Genomic DNA, 22,436 nt, shown 5'->3' with positions numbered 1-22,436 from the left:
TCCATTAGTGTCCAGATGCTCCTGCTCTTCTGAAGCACCTGAGAATTACTCACCTGTGATGAGTGACTGACTCCATGAAAGGACAAGCAACATAATATTGACCAAGTCAGCCAATTTGATGATGATAAACATGTCAACACCACTCACTCTTGTCATGAGGCCTGTGCTGCTGAGCAGCTTGTCTACAACAGGTTAGTTTGATGGAAACAGCTGTTACACTAAGACTGAACCAGACAGGAAATGTGCCACAAAAACAAAACCAGACACTTAGAAAGGGGGGGGGGGGGGGGGGTATGTAAAGCTGTGAAAGTTGTGACATATCTCTATTATTTCATATGACTTTATATATACAGTGATCATTCACTTCCTCATTTGTCTTGGAGTCAGAAATGTGAGACATAAAACCTGGACAAATTAAGAAATGACCTGCAGGCCAAGAGTCCACTACAACCAGATATCATACTGTTTTTGTTTTCAGTAATCTGTGTAAAATGGCCTTGTAATCAACTTCTGTAATCAATTTGTTTGTAATTAACTTCAAGTGGCCTTTAAGTAGGTTTGACATAACAACTCCCATCCAATGAAAATCAAGCTTTAACCTTGTTTCAAGAGTATGTATGGTGCTTTTACACTCTTTTACTTTTCAGTAGGAGTCAGTTACTAGTTCTTGACATTTGTACATATTCCTATATTAACCTACCATTTTTCAGTGAGCCATGTAAATGTGTATGCTATTTATATAGTCAGAAAACAAGCAGATGTTGTGATTTTGATGAGCAGAATTGGAGCTGCAAGCAAGTGACTGAGCAGAGACAGAGGCAGGACTATGTTCATAAATCCACACATAGGACACGTAGAGCTTCATAATGAGACATTTTACAACAATTTAGCGTTTTTAATGGATTTTAAAGTTTAGGGGGGACCATGGTAGTGGGCTTGTAACCTAAGAGTTGCCAGTTCATATCCTGGGACAGGTCAAGAGCAAGGCACCCAGTCCCCATTGCTCTCTGGGCACAGTTAATACTGCCCACACTCCTGCACCTGGTTCAGTTGTGTCCACTACTGGAGTGTAAAAAGGAAGTTAAACGCAGAGGTCAAATCAACCAACTGGTGTGTTTGTAAATAAAACTAATTCTATTTCAAAATGTACAATTTAGACCAAGAGTGTCTGGAGAAGAGATTTCATTCAGGAGATTTAAATAATAACATGCTTTTTTCACTATCTTTATCTATCACTATCTTTTCTTTATCATATCGTTAGACAATCTTTTCCAAAAGGAAACCAAAGTGCGTGTCACTTCATAAACTGCTCACTTCCCCCACCAAATTCATTGTTGTCGATGATGACCTTAAAAGGTATTGGGGGTTTTTTTCCTCTGGGATTTGGTGTGGGAGAGTATGCAGTTTACAAACTAATGTTTACTTATATTCATTGATGGACGACCAGCGTAATAACAGGACACTAAATAAAATGGACTGTGTGCTTGAAGTTTAAAACACCTGTCAGAAATGCTATGGATAATCTAAACATAACATAAGTCCCGTTTTAGTTTAGTTGTTTTAATGTGGACTAAATATTTATATAAACATCAGTAACATCTTCTAGAATCTTTTATTTACTGTAAAATGTCAAAATTCATTGTTTGATAATTTAGTAATCCCAACATACACCGACACACACGCCTCACATGGATTAAGGGGAACACTGGCACTTATTTTCTCCCACTTCACACTTGTTTTCAGTGACAGCCACAGTCTGTGTCTCAAGCTGGTTCCTGGCGCAGGGGCCGCGCGCAGTACAGTCAGTGCTGACTGTGTCAACATCACACACACACACGCACACACACGCACACATGCCTGAAAAACCCTGAGACATCACTTTAAAGTTCCGAGTTTGGCCTGTGGAGCGTCTCTCTCTCTCACACACACACACACACACACACAGCATAAAGGCATTGCCACGTAATTGCGGGCCTCCCATTAAGAAGAGAGAGAGAGAGGTGTGTGTGTGTGCCCTCTATCCACACACACACACACACAGGGAGAGAGAGAGAGAGGGAGAGACTCCACATTTTGGAGGTGCGGCAGCCCTGCCTCCTTGCGTCTAGCTGCCGCTGAGCAACCTTTGAGCACACACGGAGTTGTGCGCATCTGGTCGTCATCATCATCAACACCAGCAGCAGCAGCAGCAGCAGCAGGAGAGAGAAGTGCTCTTCTTCCATTCCTCCTTGTTCAGTACCTTCTTAGTGTCCCTCTCCTCTCAGGACACCATCCTCCTCCTCCTCTCCGTGCGGTAAAGTCGCAGTGACGCAGCGCAGGAGGAAGAAAAGCCGTTTTTTTTGCAGCAGCAACAGTCGTGTTTGAAATTCACGCGCTCAGCTGCATGGGTTGGCTGTAGCAGGAGTTTGTTTCGGGAGAAGAAGAAGCAGCAGCAGAGGAGAGGAGAAGAAAACTTTAGCTGGAGTTTGTTTGAGCCTCCACCCGCTCCTCCCTCTGCCCCACACCTCCAGTCCACAGCAGCGCTGATCTGGATTAGAACAGATCCACTTTGTGTTCGTGTCAGCCGGCTGCTCCGTGGACTGTGCGCTCCTGCACGCGAGGATCTAGTTGGTTCTTTTCTTCTTCCTCTTCTCCTTTCTCCGTTTTCCCCCCTCCCCGCTGTACTTGCGTCATGACTTCTAGCTATGCACATGTAATGGACAGCAGGCAAGCGACGATATCAAACCGTCTGGAGAGCCCGATCACATCTAACCTGGACAGCCTGCAAGCCAAAAAGAACTTCTCTGTGAGCCACCTGTTGGATCTGGAGGAGGCCGGGGAAATGGTGGGCAACCAGGCCGACGACAGCGTTGGGGAGGCGGGGAGGAATATGCTGGAGTCCCCGGGGCTGACCAGCGGGAGCGACACCACCCAGCAGGAGAGTGAGTTATTCAAGAAGTCTGAGGCACAGCTGCTTCACACAAGTTATTCATCTTCACTGAATCCACTGATTTCCACTCACACATATCACCAAACTTAGTATTTACACCGTGTTCTCCGCTCCAGAGCGCATGGATGGAGATGTGCGCAAAAGAGCGCGCGTGGTTTTGGCAATGCATCATCCGCGACGGCCTCCAAACGGCCGTTAATCTAGCGTGAACACTGTCAGTGAGGTATGATGGTGGTGGAGGACGTGGTCAGTAGAATCCTCTTGTCAGTCAAACACGGGGGCCATAAATATTTTATTTGAGGCACAAAAGTTTATATAATTAAAGAAAAAAATACTAACACAAATACAATCGAACAAAAATATATTTAAAATGTATGTGAAAGGGGGGGGGGAAATAAAATCTGCGCTGATCATGTATCAAAAGCCACTTCTTTAATTTCAAACACAGCACGTGCGTGAAAATGAGACCAGTGCAAGCCGAGTTTGATGACTCGAGAGGCGGATGCTGCTCTCAGAGAGGCCGCCGAAAATCAGGCTCATGATATTCAAGAGGATTATATTGAAATGTGCCAATAACGCGCGCGTGGATTCATGCTTTATAAAACTCACTGAAAGCGCAGAAAGTCGCCGCTCGCGCCGTTGAGAGAGTAAATAAATGCCCCCTCCTCCTCCACCTCCTCCTCCTCTCCTCCTCTCAGGGCCATTTGCTGAGCTTGACAGAAACGTTAAAGGCTTTAATGAGTGTTATTGTTATTTTTTTCTTTTTCTTTTTGAAAGGCTTTCTGGTGTGAGAAATATGCGGGAGGAAGTGGCCAGGTCACGTCGTTAATCCACGCTTATTTTCGACCTGTCAAACACTTTCAGAAAACCGGAGCCTAATCATTTGTCATAATTACCGCGCGTGTCCTCGAGCCAACAATTAAGGAATCAAATAACAAAAAAACACAGCAGAGGGGAATGAATCACATAGATTTGGAACTGCTTTGATTAGTGGAAACTTTTTTTTTTTTTTTTTGTTAACATCAGACTTTCATTACCACAGCAACACACACACACACACACATACAGAATTTACCCCAAATCACGCAACGACGTTTGTTGGAGTTTGCAGAGAAATGCAAAAAACAAACAAACAAACAAAAAACAAAAACATATTTTACAAACTGCCCACTATTTTAGGCTCTGTCAAAAACAAACAAAAACATGTGATTTTAATGTGAAATAACACAAATGAAAAGTGCAGGAAGCCTTAACTGCTAATTGACTTTCACTGATTGCTGCTAATGAGATCAGTCAATGCGCACGTGCTGGACACACTGACTGCAGGTTTGATGATGACGATGATGATGATGACGAAGGTGATGGTGATGGCTTCGATTTGCTGATTTAATACTCAGCCTGTGAACTCCCTTAGCTTCCCAAGGCCAAACCGCCGCTCAGGCGCTGCACTCATAAATTAATACTGTTTTATAAAACTAAAATAATATTCTTATTTTAGGTCAAATATACATGGATTTTATTTAAATCAATTGTGGCTCTCTTTAATAAATTGCAAAAAAAACAAAAAAACTGAATGCACCGGTGTACAATGCCTTTTTTTACATTTTGAATGAAATATATTTTATTTATTTAATTTTAAATGAGATCTTTTATGTTCATTTACTACAAAACGATGTGCAATTTAACCTTTCCTAAAAGTAATTCAATCCAAAAAAAACACACACTGAATAAGCCCTTTATTATTAGTAGAAGTATTTTTATTAGTACTATCAATACAAATAACAATGATGGCCGTTTATATAAGGTTCATTTTACACTGTAAAAATTAAAAGTAAAACCAAAGGAATTAGCAACTTCTTTTGTTACGTGACAAACGGTCATAATAATGGCAGTAACACATTATTACTGTTATATTGCAACAAAAACGACTTAAAGGCAACATTTTAAATCAAACAGAATAAAGATGACAGAATAATTATATATTTAAAAAAACACTGTTTTTTAAAGTAGTTTGAGCTCAGTTTAACTCCTGATGTCACTTCGTTGACTAAAGATTGTGATGCACTGTTAAAATATTCTGATGTTTCCTCAAATATGTTGGGGTAAAATTTGTCTTAGGATTTCACATTTTATTGCATGTAAACATATACATATATACGTAGACTATTTAAATGTCATAACGCAGCAGACACTGAGCTGAATGATCAATAGATAAGGTACAAGAAATTGTCCAAATGATGTGAAGTTACACACTTCACTGACAGTCAGCCGCTGAGTTCATTACTCTGCATGTTATTAAAATGATGCAGCACATTTTCATGTGTCTCACTGATTCACATCCATTTATTTGTCAATCTGATGAGATGATCAACGAGAGATTCAAGAAAAAAAAATACGTATTATGAATTCATTTATTATGCCTATGTGTATTGATTTTAAAAAACAAGAGATATTTTAGAAAATATAAGAGGAAAATGATCGAAATAATCTATTTTGGGGGTTTTAGAAAAAAAGAGATTTACTTTTCAGTCAAATTTTCTCATATTGTAGATTTGAATTCAGAGGTCAAAGGCCAAAAGAAATGAATAAATAAGTATTTAGACATTTCTTGAACTAACCTGAATGCATCAGAGATATAACAGAGAAGTATAGATAGATAGATATAGATATACATATTTATAGACGTTTTCTCATCTGCTGTAAACTGATTTACATCATGTTGTGTTGTCATCTTTTGTGTATCAATTCAAAAAATTACGATAAGGTTAAATACAATAAAAGAGATTAAAAAAGGGCATTTACACCATTAATGATTACATGAAATAAGTTATTTTAATAGCAAAAAACAACAATGGAATGAAAAGAAATGCCAGTATTTTAATGAAAAAAGTGTCAAAAAAACAAAAAAAAAATGATGTACATATGCGGTGGTTTATTATCAAGTAAATATTTTTTAAAAGTCCCTTTAAATGATTTCTTCAGGCTTTTCCAGATGAAACACTAAACACACTTTAGTGACAAATAAAAAAAAAAATTCACCCAAAGAAATATTACAAATAAGAATACAAATAACGCGTAGGAGATTGAAATTCACTCTCAGCTGTCTCTAAATTTGTTGGGATTTACAGTCAGGTGTATGACACTAAACGAGGTGTGTATTTCTTACAAATTAACCATAAAAATATCAGTATAAACCATAATTAACCAAAATGATATATTATTATTATATTATTACACTGTATTTTGTTTTTGTGTTTTTTAAATGAACTACACACAGTGAGATTGTAAGGAACTGTGAAAAGGATGGATAGTTCTCATGACTTTCACATTGGAGCTCCAAGTGTTTGAATATTCCTTTATAATGTGGCTTTTTTAGATTTCATTAGAAATGAGATTTTACGCTGTGTAAATTATCACAAAAAAAAAACAAAAAAACAGGAACCCCTTGAAATGTGATGAAAAAGGCTGTGGAACACGATGTTAATAATTCACTAAGAAAATGGACAGAGTTTGAACATACAGAGGGAATCAGTTTGAAGTTGTCATGTCAAACTGTCATTATTCTTTTCATTATATTTTATACACGTTATTCATGTGTTATGCATCCGTTAAAAATGAGCACACACACACTCACAGAGAGAGAGACACACACACACACACATACACACTGGTCTACTAATGTTTCAAAATCATTTTATTTGACATTCAAACATTTTAACAAAATTTGAATAATAGTAATATTATATATTTTTAAATGAATGTCACTGAATACAAATAAGAACGACAAAGTTGTTGATTTTTTGTTTTTGGAACAAAAAAAGCCTTGTCTTAACGTCTCTGTGCCATCGATAGGCGACAAGTGAGTGTTTCCTCAACAAGACTGCAAAACTACAGTCTCAAAATCTGTACGTCTGTGAAGTGTGTGTGTGTGTGTGTGTGTGCGTGCGTGTGTGTGTGTGTGTGTGTGTCACCTCTTTAGGACCTTTTCTGTCATAAACTCTGTCAGGACCACTCGTCCTCATGTGTAATAAGGAATGAACACGGATGAGCACAGTCTGTTTTTCTCCTCCCTTGTGAAAGTGTTTTTTTGTGGTCTGGTTGTTGCCACAAGGCACCAACAGTGACACAGACACACACACACACACACTCACGTAGAGTTTTGTGTAGCTATTCTCCTTAGGACACTGCATTCACCAGTGAATGGCTGCGTTTAAGCTGAACTCAGGGCTCTGTAACCTGTGGCTCTTCAGCTCCTCTGCATGTGAAAAAAAATGTTGATTTCATTTCAATCTTTGTTAGAGATGATTAGGTGATACATAAAAGTCTTTGAATCTATATTTTGTCCGTTAAAATATGCGTCATGTCCCGTGTTTATGTCAATAAAGTTGTGTTTGAAATATGGAAAGCCTTTCCCAGCACTTAAATGAACTCATGCGTCCATGAATCTTTGGATCCACATACTTAATTTATGCCAGCAGGTTTCCTCAAGCATGAACGACGTCAAATTCAAACATTGTTTTATTTATTTCAAAGTGAGTTACTTCTTTTTTATTATTTTATGAATTTTCCACAAACAGCGGAGTACAACCAACATGACGTTATCTTCCTTGGTTTTTGTGGCAGATTATTTTTATTTGGGTGGAGAGGCTCCAGACTTAAACTAAAACCTAGGTTTTGTCTCATCAGGACCAGGTTTTAGTCTCCATGAGGACTACTGGTCCTGACACACACACACACACACACAGTAACCTGGATTATAGATTTATCTTTGTTTTCTCACTCATATGTTTGTTTGTTAACGAGGCCGTGGGCCAAAAAGCATTGGATTGTTGTTTTTTTGGTGCGTATCCATTATGCTTTTTTTTTATTTAGTTTTGGTCATGTGGAGACATTTGTGACAGAGCTCACGTTAGTACAAATGTGGTGTCATTTATCACAAACCGTTTCACTGTAACTAGCTTATTAATGCACTTTATTTTTGACTTTTTTGGATGAGCGGTGCTTTTGAAAGTGTACTTCCTGTACACCACGTTGTTTTTGTGTGTGGTTCGATGGCTGTGTCGTGGCAGACTGGATGAATGCATGGTGCTTACTTTACTTCATGTGTGTCTTTTAAAAGCTCCTCCTGAAGGTTCCATATAAAGTAGCAGTAGGTCGGTTGTGTGTGACAGTGAGTTGTCTCTGTTCGCACAAGGGGCAACAACAAAGGGTTGGATTTTTGTTGTAACTATTCTGACCTGACATTGTGTTTTTATTCTAATTATAAGTTGTCAGAATGTTGTGGGATGCACTAAAATCAAACAGGGTAGACAATTGTTCACACCCAAATAAATAAAGTTAATTCAAACTGAAGTTAGTAAGTTGCTTCCTTTCATTTGAATGAATACGTGGTACAATATATGTATAATAATATGCACAGGCACATTTTCAAATTGTGACACTATAACAATAACGAGAGGTCAAAGTTCAGTTCATGTGATCATCATCCTATATTTGGAATATTATATATATTAAATATAATATTTTGTTTCTTTCTGATTGAAGTGTGAGGAAGTGTCAGAAGTGGGCCGCTCTATTTATTATTTCAACATTATGCTTTTTAACGCTGTAAAAAGAACATTTGACAAACTTAGGACTTTATGACAAACTAACGGAACAAACTAAGTTATATGAAGACAATTCGCTAGATGAACTTGAATCAACTGTATTCAAATGAACTGAAGCAACTCAGTTCAGTGTAACCGACTGCAGTCATGTTTTAACATCACTATATCTTCTGCTTCTCTTCCTCCCTACAGATGAACAGATGAACACGGAGGAGAAGAAGAAGAGGAAGCAGCGCAGGAACAGGACCACCTTTAACAGCAGCCAGCTCCAGGCTCTGGAGAGAGTGTTTGAGAGGACACACTACCCCGACGCCTTCGTCAGAGAGGACCTCGCCCGCCGGGTCAACCTCACCGAGGCCAGAGTCCAGGTAGGAGCACAGTCGCTTGTCTTGGCTGCTATGATAGACCTTGACCTTGAAGCTCATAATACTATGAACCACGTTTTTAAATAATAATAATAATAATAATGATAATAATAATAATAATAATAATAATAATTGATCAAACAGGTTCATCTTTAATCAACAAAGATGAATGAGCAGAGAGGACTGAAATGATTTTTTCTTACTGCAGCTAAATGGAACTCTTCTTACATTATTCCATATTTGTTCCTAATTTGTTAACTTTAAAAAAAATATATGTCTGTAACATTCAAACTATTGTTAATGATGATTAAGTCTTATCAGCTCAGTATAGGTGTGTTTAGATCGCGTGTCGCCCGGCGACATCCCTGCACACAGGAAGTGATTTGTTTCATGGCGAGACTGAGGCAACTGCAACATTGTGCTAGTAAAGTGAGACGACTGCAAACAGTCAATTCCAGTTTGTCCCCGTCCACCCCTGCACCGCTGCTGCACACACACAAACGCTCCCTCAGTCAGGGCTGATAGTATTAGTGAACAGAGCCTCTTTTCATATAATAAATAAAATATAATAAAGACTGTGGTCCTAATAGTTTGTTATCACTTAAATTGTCTGTGTTGTATTGAGGCGGGACTGTTAAAGAAGGATGTGTTTAATAAATCATAGGCAACAGAAACGTTGTGTTAATGGAGTTTTATTAGGAAGTAGATGAGCTGCAGTCAGTCACACAGTTATCAGGGGCTATTATGTGCTGTGTTTGATTTGAATATTAATGCAGCGACTGATAAGAACTCGACAGCATGACAGACTCGCGCTGTCATTCTTCCACGAGCGCTTAAATAATTAGTGATAGTTCAGGAACCTGCGAGCAGCTCGTGAGCAGCTCGTGAGCAGTCCCCAGGCGGCTGTATTGGATTTGATCAGTAAAGTGGACGTAATGACGCGCAATTTCCTCAGCGGTTTACAGATCAGTGATAAACAGGCAAACATGCGGCACATGCGCGAGGCTGCAGCGGCAGCGGCAGCAGCGGCGGCCGCGGCAGAAGCGGCAGCGGCGGCCGCAGCAGCTAGATGTGAAGAAGACGATGTCACTGTTTTCAGTCAAACAACACACACACACCTTAACTTAAACCAAATCTTAACCTGTTTATGAGGTTCTGCCTCATTAGGACCAGGTCTCTACGAGGATTACTGGTCCTGACAAGGTCAGTGTTTGTGCCAGAAAAGTGGTAACAAATACAAGCACGCGCACACACACACACAGAGGAAATGTCACGTTAACCATGAAATGACATAACACATGTGACTGATCATATCCATTAGTCCAATAAAGAATTTGAATTTGAAACATTGTGTTGAGCCTCGAAAACTAAGAGTTGATGGAAACAGGATACGTTATATTTGCATCTGAAACCATAAGAAATATAAAAAATAAAATAGTGTGCAAAGACTAAAGAGACGTGATTATTGCCCCCTTTGCTGCACAAACCGTGTGTAATATTTCATTTGAAGTGTCTGTTTACAGAATATTAAACGTTCTCATGGCGTCTGGAGGCACAGTGATCGAGACACATTATAATCCCAACCACATTTTGTCTCCTCCAAATGAAAATGCTCATTTAAAAAGGGCTAATTTTTGTTTTCAGAAACATGAAGCGATGTGTGAGGGAGTGTTTTTCTTTCTTTTTTTTTTGTTAGCTGTGAGTTTTGCAACCGCAGCAAGCTGCATAGAACCTCATCAAGCTCCACCATGAGGCCCGTGGGTAACTTTATTGCAGGCTGACAGACGCAACCCAGCGTAAGAAGCCAACAGCACTTATGGACGAAATTATATTTCATACCCAGCATTTCTCTTATCTGGATTATATCATCTGAATGTGCTGCTGCTGCTGGAGACATGTCACTCAAACTCCAAATCTAAAGTCTCTTAACATTTTTGCGGCTCCATGAATCCCAATTGTAATGATGGAGGTTCTATTTGAGATGTTTGCATTTCGTAGGACACTGCGTTGATGTCCATTCACGTGGACAACCTAAACTCAGTGTTATCGCTAACTGTCACCATAATTAGTTCATTCCTTACCCTAACCTTAACTCAACCTCAGAGATGAGGTTCTCTCTCATGAGAACCAGGCTGTGGTCTCCATGAGGACTAATAGTCCTGACAAGAAGGTCCTAAAACACACACACACACACACACACACACACACACGCTGTAGTAAAGACAATAAAAGCAGATGTTTGATGTGCACTGATGTATACAGCGTATTGTCCCTCGCCACGATCACAGAACAGTCATTTTTGACTTCGGTTTCCTCAGGTGAAAACCTCATGCACCTGACCAGATCATTACCTGACAGCTGTCTTTGAATTTGGAAACTGCAGCCATTTGTCCGTTAGAATGGAGAAAGTATCTTAAGCAGTAGTAGCTGTGGAGTAGATAAAGAATAGCAGGTAACTAGCAGGATTTGTTTTGGTCTCTGATGCTTTTGCTAGTGAGACACCTAGTGGCTGTAAATATTCCTGTTGAATCGATAAGATACTGAGTAGAGATCAATACTGGTCAAGGTCACTTGACGGAAATCCTGTATTTCATGCAGTCCTGTTACGAGCGATTGATTTCTGATTTTTTATTTTATTATTTTATGATAGCAGCTTATCTAAACTATATCTTTAAAATGGCCTGAAATGGCAAATATGTTGTGAACAGCGTCATAGTTTAAAAGACCTAAAATGACTGATTGACACACTTGGTATCTGTGTCAAACGTGAACAAGTGATATGGGGTCATCTATAATATCATGTACATGACCTTTGAACTGTAAAGGTGGAAGCAAGCACATTCAGTTGCTCTTGTTAAAGAAAATAGAAAACATTTTGTCGAGAGAGAGTTTAACTGAGCTCAGTCCCTGCTGCACTTTCTGTGTATAAATATGAATCTTTAGTGCATTTATTTGTATATTTCCCCTCCCGTCTCTTTAGTCAACACAGTGAAAGTATTTGCTCTGTGGGCATCGTGAGAGGGGAAAGAGGAAATAGTGATGATGGAGGGAGAGAAGCAGCACATCTGTGATTAATGTGAAGCAGAGAGCGATGCAGAAATCCTTTGATAGAAGAGACTGCAGGCCCATTCCTGAGGCTGTGCGTCAGCGGACAGCAAGCCCCTTTGAGCGCTCACAGCTTCTAATAATGGATTTGATTTCACCACAATAAGGAACAACATTAGCACCCCCCCTAGAGGAAGGAGAGGGAGGGGTGTGTTGTTAAGAAGGGGGCGACTGATGAGGGGTAGAAAATCAACCAGAAGAGGAAAAAAAAGCTTCTGGTATGTTCGCTTTCTTTTTTTCTCACTCATTTTGGAGGCATGTGTATTCCACTCTCGACTTACAGAGAAACAGAGTCACGATGAATCAAGGACGACAAACACAAACACACCTTGAAACATTTGATTTTGCGACATAAAGCTGCGGTCAGTGATTTTTCGTCAAAAATCTGTGTCTCAGGCTCTGACAGTAAATCCAGGATCAACTTTTCCAGTATCCCACAGCACTTCATCCAGTCAGGAGCGGGAAAATCCACAAAGACGTGGTTATTTGTCAGTGAATAGAGGCCCCGCCCCCTCACCAAACACTTTCATGAGATGACAAAGAACTGAGGGAAGAGCAATAGACAGGACGCGAGCCAAGATGGAACACAATAGACCTTTAAGACTGTTTTTTTATGCACTTACAAACTCCGCTCTGCCTCACAACTTCATCTGAAACATTCCATACGAGCGGCTTTATAAGTCTGGGGTACGGCTTGTGTTAATAAATGGACTCGCGTTATGGAACTCCAGATGATGTGTTACTGCCAGTGGTTTTCTGGTCCTGGTTGTAGCCATCATTCCACTGAAGAGACCTGTATGCAGAGTAGTTCTAGTGGCACAGCCAGTGGGGAGAGAGCGTGCCCTCTCCCCACTGGCTGTGCTGTGATTGGTTAAAGTCTGTGTAGAGCAAATGTTAGAGAATAGTGGCAGAGACTCTGTGGAGTAAAGTTTGTCTCTCGTCTTCTTTAACACTGGAGCAGTCGTGAGCATACGTGTTAAATGGTCTGTATCTTTCATACTCACGTCTTCATGTCTCGCCCAAGGACACATCGGCATGTAGACTAGCCGAGCCGGGAATCCAACCGACAACCTTTAAAGTCGCTACACCGTTGCTCGTGTGACAATATAAAAACCCATCAAATCGCGCTTTATCAGGTGTTTACTGCTCACTGCTCACGAGCTGGCCGAGGTGACTTTGTCTTTCCACGATGCAAAAACATTCCTACAGATGAGGAAATTAAGTAGAGAGGCTGTGTGTGTGTGTGTGAACGTGGTTTGATACCAGCACGTATAAGTTAATGTACTGAACGGTGATGTTTAGCAGATTTTATCACTATTAAATAACGTAAGTGAACATGACCTCTCTGTTTACGCTACCAGACGGTTGTTATGGTTACAGCAAATGAAAACGTTTATAGTTACACTCAGGAGGAAGCCCCATGAACACGCATCTCACACACTCACCTGTGTCTGATGATATTTCAGACAATAAGTTCTCCTGTATCTGTAAAGGAAAGTTCTAAAAGCCCTGATAGAGTGCATGGACGTTTGTGACACAGGTTTCATACGTTCTCCTGACGTTCTCCTGACGTTCTCCTGACGTTCTCCTGACGTTCTCCGTGTTGTTGTCGTCTCCCTCTTTGGTCCAGGTGTGGTTCCAGAACAGGAGAGCTAAGTTCCGCAGGAACGAGCGCGCCATGCTGGCCAGCAAAAACGCCTCACTTCTCAAGTCCTACTCCGGGGACGTGACGGCTGTGGAGCAACCCATCGTACCACGCCCCGCGCCACGCCCCAATGACTATTTGTCCTGGGGCAGTGCTGCCCCCTACAGGTACAGTCCACCTATGACGTTGTCATTTCATTTACACAAACACTGCATGACTTCTTCACGAAAAATTGTAACAAACTTATTAATATAATATATTCAGAGAGAGAGAAAGAGCTTCATATACCATTATATTCATTCACGAGGTCTGGAATAATAATAATAATAATAATAATAATAATTTAATAATAGGTTTTCAGATGAAGGAGCAGATTAAGGAAGATGAAGCACTGAGGAAAGAGGGAAGGAGATAACAAAGGGCAAAGAGAAGGACAGAAAGAAGGGAAAAGAAAAGGTAAAACAAGTAAAGAGGGAGTAAATAAAAGAGGTGAAAGAGGTAGAACAAAGGGAAATATACATATATACGTATAAATGAGTGATATCAGTGGCATTTGCTCACGTTGAATGTTCCCTGCACTACACACCGACCTCTCTTCCTGTTTCATTTCCTCTCCTGCTTCTACCTGCACATGCTCCTCATACTTCATTCATACTTCATCTCCTCTGATCCACCTGGCTGCACTGCTGTGCTTATTGTTTCAGTCGACTCGACTTCAGTCGCCGTTATTTAGCAGGAGCGAGTTTGCTGGTGCCCGTGTTTCCCCTCATTATCGACAAATCTCGCGTGCAGAGTCAAGTTAACAGCAGCTGCTGTTTCATGCTGCAGCCACAAGTATTTGTCGCTTTAGATGCTCGAGGTGACTTTGTCTGAGACGTGTGTTGAGAGCTCCAGCTGGACCATGTAGTGTCTGTGATTTGATTGCCTGGTGCATTGTTAAGTTGGTTAAGCATGGTTAAGTTGGTTAAGTTGGTTAAGTTAACACTTCCGAAAACTGAAAACAACAGGCGTGGATGACAATGAAGGAGGATATGAAAATGTTCCTCTTAAGAAAGAGTCAAAAGCAGCTTCATCGTTGTTGTTGTTGTTGTTGTTGTTGTTGTTGTTGTTGTTGATGAGTTTCTTACCAACCTGTGAAGTCAATAGAAGACTTAGAATTAGAATAGAATAGAATTAAATGCCTTTGCTTACGTTGATGCTCTAATTTATAGCTCGAGCTCAGTCCTCAGTAACGTCCACATTCAACTGTTGACTTTAATGATTCTATGAACGTCTGAATGAAGTCATCAAAATACCCTGTTTGATACAGAGATGCACAGTATTGGACTTTTTGCAGCATGCCGACATATCAAAGGTGTCGTTTACTGACACTGTCCAAGCCGACTGTGTTTGTTATTAGTGCATTATGCCAATATCCAATAATACAATTTAAATCCAATAACTGCCAATAATACTGTGCATCACCTAGTTTGATGTATTGAATAAAAACACTGACCTCAAGATAGTAACACTATCCATGTGAAGGATTTGTTAATATATTAGGTTGTTTTTTCTGTATAAATAATGACTAAACAAGTTATTACAACTAGCAGTGAATTTTCATGTGGGCTCATTATGTGGTTCCATCCATCCATCCATCTTCCACCGCTTCATCCTCCACACGAGGGTCACGGTGCCAATCCCAGGTACACCCTTAGACTGTGGGAGGAAAGTGGAGAACCCGGAGACACACACAGCGCGCACATACGGGGAGAACATGCAAACGCCATGCGGAAGCACGTCACAAAAAACGGGTTTTACAAAGTATATACTTCCTCATCTACAATCTCATTCAGACATTTGTAGTTTTGACCAACAGCTTGATAATGAGCATTTTATTTGTTATTAATTGAATTGAATTATTAAGTGTCAGTGAATTAATCGATTACTAAATTAATCGACAACTATTTTGATGATCGATTAATCGGTTTGAAGCTGTTTTCATGATTAAAACAAGATTTACGATAGTTTAAGCTTCTGAAATGTGAGTATTTTCTTCATTTCTTTGCTCTGGATAACAAAGGAATCATTAAAAGTCAATCATTTTAGTTTACGGCCAAAAGAACATCATCATTTCCAGGTTTTAGCATTACCATTACCATTTTTTAAGGTTTTCTGATATTTTATGGACCAAACGATTAATCAAGAAAATAATCGACAGATTAATCGGTTATGAAAATAATCGTTAGTTGCAGATTAAAAAAAAATAAAAAAATAGAGGGTTGAATTGAGTGCCAAGGGCTGATTGTACATAATGTGCAGCTACGACGTGTGTGAGACACTTTGCTGCACATTGTAGCTAAAACTTGTTTTAAATTATGATGTGAGCAGCTAACAGCCCTGTAGTGTATCGTTCACATCCTCCAGTCGAGGACAGGTTCAATGTTACCAACCTGGCACGATGACACGACCACTTCCTGCTTTAATGCTACGCTCCATTTACAATCTACAACTCGGGAGTCACAACTGTCACCTCCGAGTTCTCTGCGTTCCAGTTGAGAAGTCATATCTCGCTTTAGCCATTGGTAGAAATACCAGGTAATAACACGCTTGACTAATTTACTGTGTTTGTTTGGTGGCAGCCATCTCGGAATCCCATGTCGGGCTTGGTGAGGTTGCCAAGTTGGAGTTCCGAGTTCAGAGGGAGTTCCTGTGCAAGGAATTCTGCCCTGTGCAACTGTGTCAGGGCAGTTCAGAGAGAGAAGACATTGTTCCAGAGATACTGTTGAATTCAGCTTAAGTTTAGCCAATGGAGCTGAAGCAACAGTAAAATACTGAAGAACGATAGAAGCAGGTCCTCCACTGCTGTTTTTCCTTTGCTGTGGCTTTTTTCTGCACCTTTTCTCCTTCACCACCCATCACTCCATCTTCTCACTGATTGCGCTGAATCCAAACATTCCCATCGCTCCCCTCAGTCAGCGTGACGGGGACGTGGACAGATCTCGTGACCCCGCTGACGAGGTGATAATGTGAAAACAAACCGTATTAAATCCACCACTGACCCCTGTGACCCCTCTCTGCTATACTACACCAGATAATGAAGGCTACACAGAGGGACAGCGCTCTACTGGGCAACATTTTTTGTGACTCTGGTTACACTGGTCGTGATTTACAGTAATCCTCTGTTATGAGACAGCCACGGCTCAAACTCACCCACAAGCTTTTTGGCCGGATGTGAAGCAGCGACTGAAACCTTCTTTTTTTTTTGTGTAGCAAGAATCATGCTATGTGCTGCTAACGCTTCACTGTATATATTATCCTAAAGCTGGTATCCAATGCCGGAGGGGGGGCCAGTGCGAGTGCCACAGAAAATGCTGCCCTCAGAGAACAAGTACGCTTTCACTTTACTATGTCCAGTTCTTCTTGTGTGACTGTTTCATAAGCAAGTATGTGTTGATGTTTATGTATTTTTTATTTGATGCCATTTATTAAAATACATTGCAATTGTTTTGGGATCTTGTGTTTTTAGGACTGAAACAGTGTTTTTGTAGTGGACTCAAAAAGCTACTGGACTTTTCATTTGAGTGAAGAAGCCTTTAAGCCTTTAAGTATCCTCAAAGAAGCCCAACTGCCCCTCGCTTCAACTCTCGCTTTTATAACCGTGACCTGATCGACTGAGATTATATTCACTGTTATTGTTGTTGCTATTTTTATACCTTTACATATTTCAGTCTTTGACAAAAATGCTTTAATAAAACCACACTGGTTTTCGTTCATGAGTGTCCTCCAAATTACAATAAAACCATATATATATGTATATATATATATATATATATATATATATATATATACGTATTTATGTTTTGGTTAAAATGCAAATAATAAAACATTCATTCAATAATAGCTTTGAGTATAAAAAAATACATTCTAATTTTATTTGACAGAAGTAAAAATAATAAGAAAAAAAGAAATGAATATGTTAATACGTGTGGAGAATGTTCCTTGTTGTTATTGTGACGCTCGTGTCTGTATTATTTTATGACTGAAGTAAGTGCAGCCGTGATCAGTGATAAGACACATCAGAATTAAAAATCTGTCGTCTTTGCAGGCTGAATATGTAGATTTGTAAACAAAGACAAGCCTCATGGGATGTTTTCATTTTAAGCTCCGCAGATTTTCTGCCTTGACGGCAACTCCAGATATTGGACTTTAGCTCAAAAGGGAAAGTAAATCATTTCCCAGTTTAGTATTCAATAATACTAAATAATACTAAATAATAATACTTCAATAAATAAATATCAGCTCTTTTAGTTTTTAATTCTTGCGTGGAATTTTCCGTCTGCAAAAACACTGGTGAAGTTCCTCTGTGGGGAGTGTTGTCTTCTTCTGATGACCTGAAAGTCATGTGATCACTTCTGCTGCAGGTGATGTGACCTGTGTTCTGTGTTGTGGTCTTGTCTCTCAGCGCCATGGCCACTTACCCGCCCACCTGCTCCAACACAAACACATCACAGGGAATGAACATGGCCAACAGCATCGCCAACCTGCGGCTCAAAGCCAAGGAATACAGCTTGAACCAAGTGCCCACGGTCAACTGAGGGGAGCGCTATAGGCTGGGGTCGGACAGGTCAGCACAGTCACACCCCAGTCGCATCCCTGGATCACACGTCTCCTCTCCTTCCCAGAGCAGCCTTGATGGCGCACGACTACACTTATATGCAAAAATGAAGGACACCTTCAAGTGGTGCTGGGATTTTCATTTTCTCCATCCTGAGCATCACCGAACTGTTTGTACAAAAAAAGGCCATCTAGTTTGGATGTTGTAGCCGAATATCTGCATTGTGTTACATTTGTGATTGTGACTGAAACGGAAGTTTCTCCGAGATCGTTTCCCTTTTTTAATCTGAGATCTTTGTCTCGACGGAGACTCACAGAGACTCACGGACCGCATGGAGCTTCTTTGTCCCTTTGGCTGTGGTGGATGAAATGACACACCCAAACTGGGATGATCAACACTTTTTATTTCTTTTGTTTTTTTCAACAAGGACATTTCTCTGACATTTATGCAATTTTTTTAAAATAGTTTTTTCACACTTCTTTCCATGTTATACCACTGACATGCAAACAATTTTTCGATGCATTTTTCATATAATAGTCCAGTATAAAGGAGAGGCTAATGTATTTCTGAAACCAAAACCAGTAGATTCTCCTTATTATATGATAACCTTAATCTGTACCAGAATAAAAACTTGTATATTAATAATAATAAAAAAAACAAAAACATTTCAAGCAAGTGTCCGATTCACCAGATTTCTCATCTACGTCCTCAAAAGAACTTTGAATGTGAATCTTTATGGTTATAAGAGAAATTTAGATCGCTGCAGTGAAGTCAGGCCTGAAGTGGGCTTCAGAAAACACAAAGACATAAGTGTGTTTATAGTTCAGACCACTTGGAAAGCAAAATGATCTTGGACCTCGTGCACGGCCCATAAAAAGAGAGATTTACAGCTCGAGAACAGATTCTCCTTCAAAGAAACCTCAAGCTGTTCTTGCTTTGTGTGCTTTCTCTTTTTCTTGATTACCGCAACTTGAAATTTCCATCTTAAAAACAGGATATTTATGAGCAGGGAAATCCTCTCCTTAATATGGAGGGGCCCCCCGGGCCTCATTTAACTCTGCGGCTGTCAAACAAGGTGTTTCTTCTCCTCGGCCCCTCATAACCTTAACCGTCAGCAAACACATGTAGACAGTTGTCCTCGCACGGCGCACCGCGGCAATAAAAGCGGGCCGGTAGGAAATGGCTGCTGATTTTTGTGTTGTTCTGCTTTTTTGGGAGACTTTAAGGGCAAAGTGCGCTCATGACCTGAGGAACTGTTGTCAATCATAACTCACAACTACCAGACAAAGGTTATCACAGTTAAAAAACTCTTTATTTTTTTTATTTTGAGTTAACATAACATCAAATTGATGTTGATCATATTTGCATTTATTTTATTGGCATTAAAAATGACCATTATTCAGTAAACCTCTCTGCTCTCTACTCACATGTTTTCTTTAACCCTCACATTTTCTGTTTTAGCCACTTGTTTAGTTTAAAGTTTAACATTTGAAATGGTTTATTCCTGATTTACGACTAACTTTGACATGCAGCGAGCACGTGAAAGGTCTGTGATTCTGAGAAAAATCTTTCTTTTGCAGTTTTTGTAATGAGCATGGAGAACGTAGGAGACTGTCGTCCTTTTCTTATGTTCAGTTGGATGTTTGTCCTTTTACGAGCGCTTCTTTAAATCACACACTTTCCTCACTCGCTCACTTTTCACCCCCACATTTAAAAAAAGTGATATTTGTGTTTTTCCGTCGGTGTATTTCCTGCTACTGATACCTGACTGTGGTATGTCCAGTGTCAGAGCCCTGTCCCCCCTCTCCCCTGCCAGGCGCCCGCTCTCACCTTTCAAGGCCGGGGCCTGGGTTGACCTGAAGTGATTCCAGATGTGGAGATCATTTTGACCCCCCTACCCTCCTCCTCCTCCTCCTCCTCCTCCACTGTTCACCCCCAGGCCCTGGCCAGCCACTCCATCAGTGCTGACAGCGTCCCCTCGGACAGCGTCTCTCCACACCAGAGCACAGGACACACAAGGCAACTCCCCCGCCACCACTCACCACACCCCCCGCCCCACACCCCCCTCCTCCTCGCCCTCACCCACTCACCCCCATCCTCATGCAGCTGCACATCTGGAGCTCATTACAGAGGAGACAGTGAGAGCGAGGGAGGGGCGGGGAGTCTGAGAGCAGAGTATATAGCGAGAGCGGGAAAGAGCATTTCTTAACCCTTCTCCCCTTAAAACATCCACATTTTCCCCCTCTTTTATCCCCTTTTTTCTTTCTTTCTTTCTTTCTTTCTTTCTCAACATTTGCTTTCGACACTCCCCTCCTTTTGATTTCTCGCTCCTCCCTGCCTCCCCCCCGTCTGCAGTCATCATTGTCCTGCTGTCAGTGCCACATGATCACAAATACTTTATTAATGAGTGGTTTTGGAAAAGAGCGCAGTGGGAGAAAGAAAGAAAAAAGAAAAAGAAAAAAGCCGGAGAAGAAGGAGAAAATCTCCGAGCAGTCTGAGTGAAATACTGCACAGCTGTTAACAGTGTGTGGTTTGGGTGAACAACCAAAAGAATGTCCCGAGATGTGGAGTTTCCACGCAAAGTCAAGTTGACTGAGAGGTTGCACTGTTTGTGTGATTAAGTCACTATTATTACACACTTCTCATAAACACAGATGCAAGGCTCCACACACACACTCTGCGTCGGATTGGAAATGAAACATAATGAACTCCAATCTCGTCAACCATCGCCGACATGTGCGTGTTTTTTTATTTATTACCTCTCCTTCTCCATTCTTCACAAACTGAGACAATCTGGCCGCTTTTCATGTGAAAATAAATGATGTTTGCCTTTTATGATTAGTTTTGGGAGTTTACATATTATTGCACAATGGTTTAATGGCCCTGAGAAGTCATTAAATCCGCCGCGTCAGCCTCATGATATCACAACACGATGGGTCATATGATGACAGACGGGGCGAGGAAGGAACCCAGAATGTCGAAGAATGACTCTCACGTTGGATGTTTGTGCAGCGTCAGTGCGCGGAGCCAAGAAATAACAGAAATAGCACGAGCTTTATGTGGCAAAGCCTCAGAGTGCTTCAAACGGAGCGCTTGTCAGCTCGTCAAAATTCCACTCTTTCAGATTTCAGTACTGGCTGTTTGACAGTTTATTTAACTCCATATAAGATCTGATCCAACAAGCCAGAAGTTAATTCTCCCGAAAAAGCATCATTTTCAGTTGTATGTTCTGATGTTATTCAGGTTTTCAGGGTGTTTTTTGGTCATGTATGCAACAATGTGTTTCACCTGGGTCACACGGCCACACAGTGGCTAGCATTGTTGCCTCAAAGCAAGAAGGTTATCTGTTTGAATCCCAGGGTGTTTCACCCTACAGTAGGTCAGCTGAGCTGGGATTGGCCACTGTCTTCAAGGGTCTTCATCTCTACACAAATATGGGATGGACTGCAGTGAACATGCAGGATTCCTTATTAACTCTCCTTTAGTCTCATCACCATGAACTTTGTTGAATGAAATGACAGAAATACAAGTTGGATTGCTGTGGAATTAGTTGCAATCTTTTCATTTGAACATAGGTTTTCAGAGTGGGAGCTGGAAGAGTCTTAAAGAACGGATGTGAAAAAATGATTCACTGATTATTAGCTAAGTACGAAATCGTACGGAAGAGATTTGAGTGTTTTTTTTTTGTTTTTTTTAAACAGTTAGAAAAAGCTCTCTGATATTTAAGCTTCATAAATGTGCAAAGAAATAACAAAGAAAGTGACCAAACAACATCGCTTCGAGGTTAGGGAAACATTTTTTTATAAAACAATTAGACAGATTAATCATAGTAATTAAAATAATTGTTAGAATAAATCCACTATTTGTTTTGTGTGTGTGTGTGTGTGTAATGTGGTTGAGCGCATGACATCTACAGTTTATTTTGAAAGATTTGTACTTTTCCCAATTATCTGTGAATCCCAAACATGATGTCTGACTTTCTATTAAACAGCAATACTGTGTTATCTGCACATGTTTTCATGACCTTGATCTCCCTTTAAACATGAAACATGCATCAAGTAAACTGAGGTGAATAAGCACTATTATCCTGCTTTAATGGGAGGCACACTGTCGCAGGCCTTTGTACTTAGATTTCTATTTTCTTATTCAGGTCATTATTTTTTAAATGACCTCACAAAGCTGGGAGCAC

The 22,436-nt window shown here is 40.4% G+C and overlaps 1 protein-coding gene across 4 annotated transcripts; it reads left to right on the top strand.

Moving 5' to 3' along the window:
• The first annotated feature begins 2,421 nt into the window (after window positions 1-2,421).
• Window positions 2,422-22,257, top strand: prrx1b (paired related homeobox 1b). Of its 4 annotated transcripts, none has more exons than XM_058638356.1 (5): window positions 2,422-2,921; window positions 8,728-8,903; window positions 13,636-13,817; window positions 16,955-17,020; window positions 18,095-22,257. In XM_058638356.1, the coding sequence occupies exons 1-5, from the start codon at window positions 2,672-2,674 to the stop codon at window positions 18,225-18,227; spliced, it is 807 nt and encodes a 268-aa protein (XP_058494339.1). In that variant the 5' UTR covers window positions 2,422-2,671; the 3' UTR covers window positions 18,228-22,257. The 4 variants fall into 4 exon arrangements, with proteins under 4 accessions (XP_058494339.1, XP_058494341.1, XP_058494340.1 ...); XM_058638358.1 differs by having other exon boundaries at window positions 18,054-18,162; XM_058638357.1 differs by lacking the exon at window positions 16,955-17,020.
• Window positions 22,258-22,436: the final 179 nt, after the last annotated feature.

Source organism: Solea solea, chromosome 9 (genome assembly GCF_958295425.1).
Source record: "Solea solea chromosome 9, fSolSol10.1, whole genome shotgun sequence".
Lineage (NCBI taxonomy): Eukaryota > Metazoa > Chordata > Actinopteri > Pleuronectiformes > Soleidae > Solea > Solea solea.
This window is presented reverse-complemented; position numbering and strand designations above follow the sequence as displayed.

Coding starts and splice junctions, on each gene's coding strand:
- prrx1b (XM_058638356.1), top strand. CDS start 2,672: ATGACTTCTAGCTATGCACATGTAATGGACAGCAGGCAAGCGACGATA. Junction 2,922..8,727: donor CGACACCACCCAGCAGGAGA/GTGAGTTATTCA, acceptor TCCTCCCTACAG/ATGAACAGATGAACACGGAG. Junction 8,904..13,635: donor TCACCGAGGCCAGAGTCCAG/GTAGGAGCACAG, acceptor TCTTTGGTCCAG/GTGTGGTTCCAGAACAGGAG.